The sequence below is a fragment of the Chrysochloris asiatica genome, unplaced genomic scaffold (assembly GCF_000296735.1).
Source record: "Chrysochloris asiatica unplaced genomic scaffold, ChrAsi1.0 scaffold00042, whole genome shotgun sequence".
Lineage (NCBI taxonomy): Eukaryota > Metazoa > Chordata > Mammalia > Afrosoricida > Chrysochloridae > Chrysochloris > Chrysochloris asiatica.
Genome location: NW_006408560.1, coordinates 21,746,357 through 21,749,306, shown reverse-complemented (window position 1 = coordinate 21,749,306; position 2,950 = coordinate 21,746,357). Strand labels below are relative to the sequence as shown.

At 38.8% G+C, this 2,950-nt stretch overlaps 1 protein-coding gene across 1 annotated transcript in view; it reads right to left on the bottom strand.

The window, feature by feature from the left end:
- The window catches only part of PCP4L1 (Purkinje cell protein 4 like 1), a 6,159-nt gene extending 3,446 nt beyond the window's left edge, over window positions 1–2,713 (bottom strand). The window contains exon 1 of the mRNA XM_006861677.1: window positions 2,705–2,713. Within this exon, the coding sequence (XP_006861739.1) occupies window positions 2,705–2,713 (9 nt within the window). The remainder of the gene's footprint in view (window positions 1–2,704) is intronic.
- Between the last annotated feature and the right edge of the window lie 237 nt (window positions 2,714–2,950).

Below are 2,950 nucleotides of genomic sequence, written 5' to 3'. Positions count from 1 at the left end.
CACATGAAAGTAAAATTAAATAAAAGATTTATTTACACTAAAGTTTATGTATTTTAGCTTGTAATGGTCAGACACTACTACACTGAAAACACACAGCATAATTGTCAGAGCCTCAAATCTAGACATAGGATGACTAGGAATGCAATAGCAACAAATGCAAATGGATATGAGTAGCATATGATCAAGAACCAATGGTACTGAAGGAAGATATGCTACCTCCTGAAATGGTTGGATGTTGTCTAAACTAAACTTGTGCACTATATATTTATATATATATTGTACACACGTTTAGATACTGAATTTCCCAGAAGGGCAACAAATGGGTAGACTGAAGGAAGATTATAATTAATTTTATTCAATACTTTACCAAGGATTTACCATTTCAGAAATTCATACAAAATTAATGACAATGTTACTTGTAATCTTTGAGTCACTGTTCCAAAGAGAGGTGATCTAACGGAATGCGGAAATCATCAGACAATATCATTAATATCCCATACAAGCAAAATTTTGCTAAAGATAATTCAAAAACAGCTGCAATCATACATTGACAGAGAACTTGCAGAGGTTCAAGTTGAATTCAGAACAGGATGTGGAACGAGGGATATCACTGCTGACGTCAGATGTATCTTGGCTGAAAGCAGAGAATACCAGAATAAAGTTTACCTGTGCTTTATTGATTAAACCAAGGCTTTTAATTTTGTGGATCACAGCAAACTATGGACAGCATTGTGAAGAATGTGTATTCTGGAGCACTTAATTGTACTCATTAGGAACCTGTACATAGACCAAGAGGCAGTTGTTTGACCAGAATAAGGGAACACTGACTGTTTTAAAATTAGGAAAGGTGTGTGCAAGGGTTGTGTTCTCTCATGATACTTATTCGTGACACTGTGGGTTAACACGCCAGACTGCAAAGCTGTTTGAACTGCAAGGTAGACAGTTCAAGCTCATCAGCTGCTCCTCGGAAACCCTGTACAGGGTGGCTATGGGTTGGAACCGACTTGATGGCATTTAACAACAACAACAACATTCAATCTGTATGGTAAGCAAATATTCTGGGAAACTGGATTATATGAAGAACATAGTATCAGGATGGGAAGAAGACTCATTAACAACTTGCCATATGCAGGTGATACAACCTTGCTTGCTGAAGACAAAGAGGACTTAAAATACTTACTAATGAAGATCAAAGACCACAGCATTTGGTATGGATTGCACCTCAACATACAGAAAACAAAAATCCTCACCACTGGACCAATAAACAATATCCATATAAATGGAGAAAAGATTGAAGTTATCAAAGACTTCATTTTGCTCAGATCAACCATCAACACTCATGGAAGTAGCAGCCAAGAAATCAAATGATGCATTGCATTATGCAAATCTGCTACACAAGACCTCTTTAAAGTGTTAAAGAGCAAAAATGTCAGTTTGAGGACTAAGGTGTTCCTGACCCTATCCATGGTATTTTCAATTACCTCATGTGCATGTAAAAGTTGGACAATGAATAAAGAATATCGTAGAAGAATTGATGCATTTGAGTTATGGTGTTGGAGGAGAACATTAAAAGTACCATAGGCTGCCAAAAGAACAAACTAATCTGTGTTGGAAGAAGTGCAGCCAGAGTGCTCCCTGGAAGCCAGGATGGCCAGACTTCATCTCTCATTCTTTGGACATATTGTCAGGAAGGACCAGTCCTCAGAGAAGGATATCATGTTTGATAAAATGGAGGATTGGAGAAAAAGAGGAAGGCCCCCAATGAGATGGATTTGTACATTGGCAGCAGCAATGGGCTCAAATGTAGCAATGATTGTGAGTGCTTTGTTCTGTTGTGCATAGGGTCGCTATGAGTTGGTACCGACTCGATGGCACCTAACACCAATCCTGGTTATTAAGATACCCTGGTGACACAGTGGTGAAGTGCTTAGCTTCTAACCAAAAGGTTGGTGGATCAAACTCACCAGCTACTCCATAGGAGAAAAAAGTGACAGTCTGCTTCTGTAAAGATTTACAGCTTTGAACTTCCTATGGAGCAATTCTGTTCTGCTCATAAGGAGTCACCATGAGTCAGAATCCACTGGATGGCAACTAACAACAAATGTTCTGGTCATTGCAGATTACCTACCATCTTTGGACCCTGAACACTAAATACCAGGAACATATCTTGCCCCTACCCAAACACATCTGTGATAACCAAAATACTATGTCACAGATTTCCAAAACATCCCCCTAGAGGGCAGTACATTCTCTTGTTGAGAAATGGTTTAGGAGAATAATTGAGCCTAGAGAAGAATTTGAATTTTTTTCAGAATGCTCATCCCTATTCAACTTTACACTTTAAATATGAATCTATTGACCTTTTCTTTTTCTTCTCTGCTTGCGTGCATATCAGCCTTATTTTCTAAGTTCTGTATAAATTTTACTTCAAATCACTTCCAATTCCAGAGATCCTAGCCACACATTCCTTGGATTTTCTAGGTGGCAGGATGAGATCAAGGCACCGGTGCAATTCTGGGAGGAGTGAGAGCCAGTGTAATCAGGTAAACCCAGGGTCTGGTCCTCACTTAGAATGGCGAAGAACCAGAGTGAGCCCAGATCTTACCTGTGAGAAATCAAGTAGGTAAGCCTGAGCTCATTTAAGGGAAGCTCTGCCTTCTCTTAATTAAGGTATGCAGATCCTTGACAACTAAACAGGCCACACTTCATTCATCCAGTTCCTTATGAAGGTAGTTTAAAGAGCACATATTCTGGAGCTAGACTGCTGAGTTCTGGTCCTAGTTCAACATTCACTGGCCTTTGGGAAAGTTATTTAATATGTCTGTGACCCAGTTTCCTATTTTGTAAAATGGGATGGATTTACAGACTGGTAAGAATTAAATATGCTAATAATATGTGTAAAGGTACTTAGATCCAATTCGGGTGTATAGCCAGAACTTACAAATCTTAC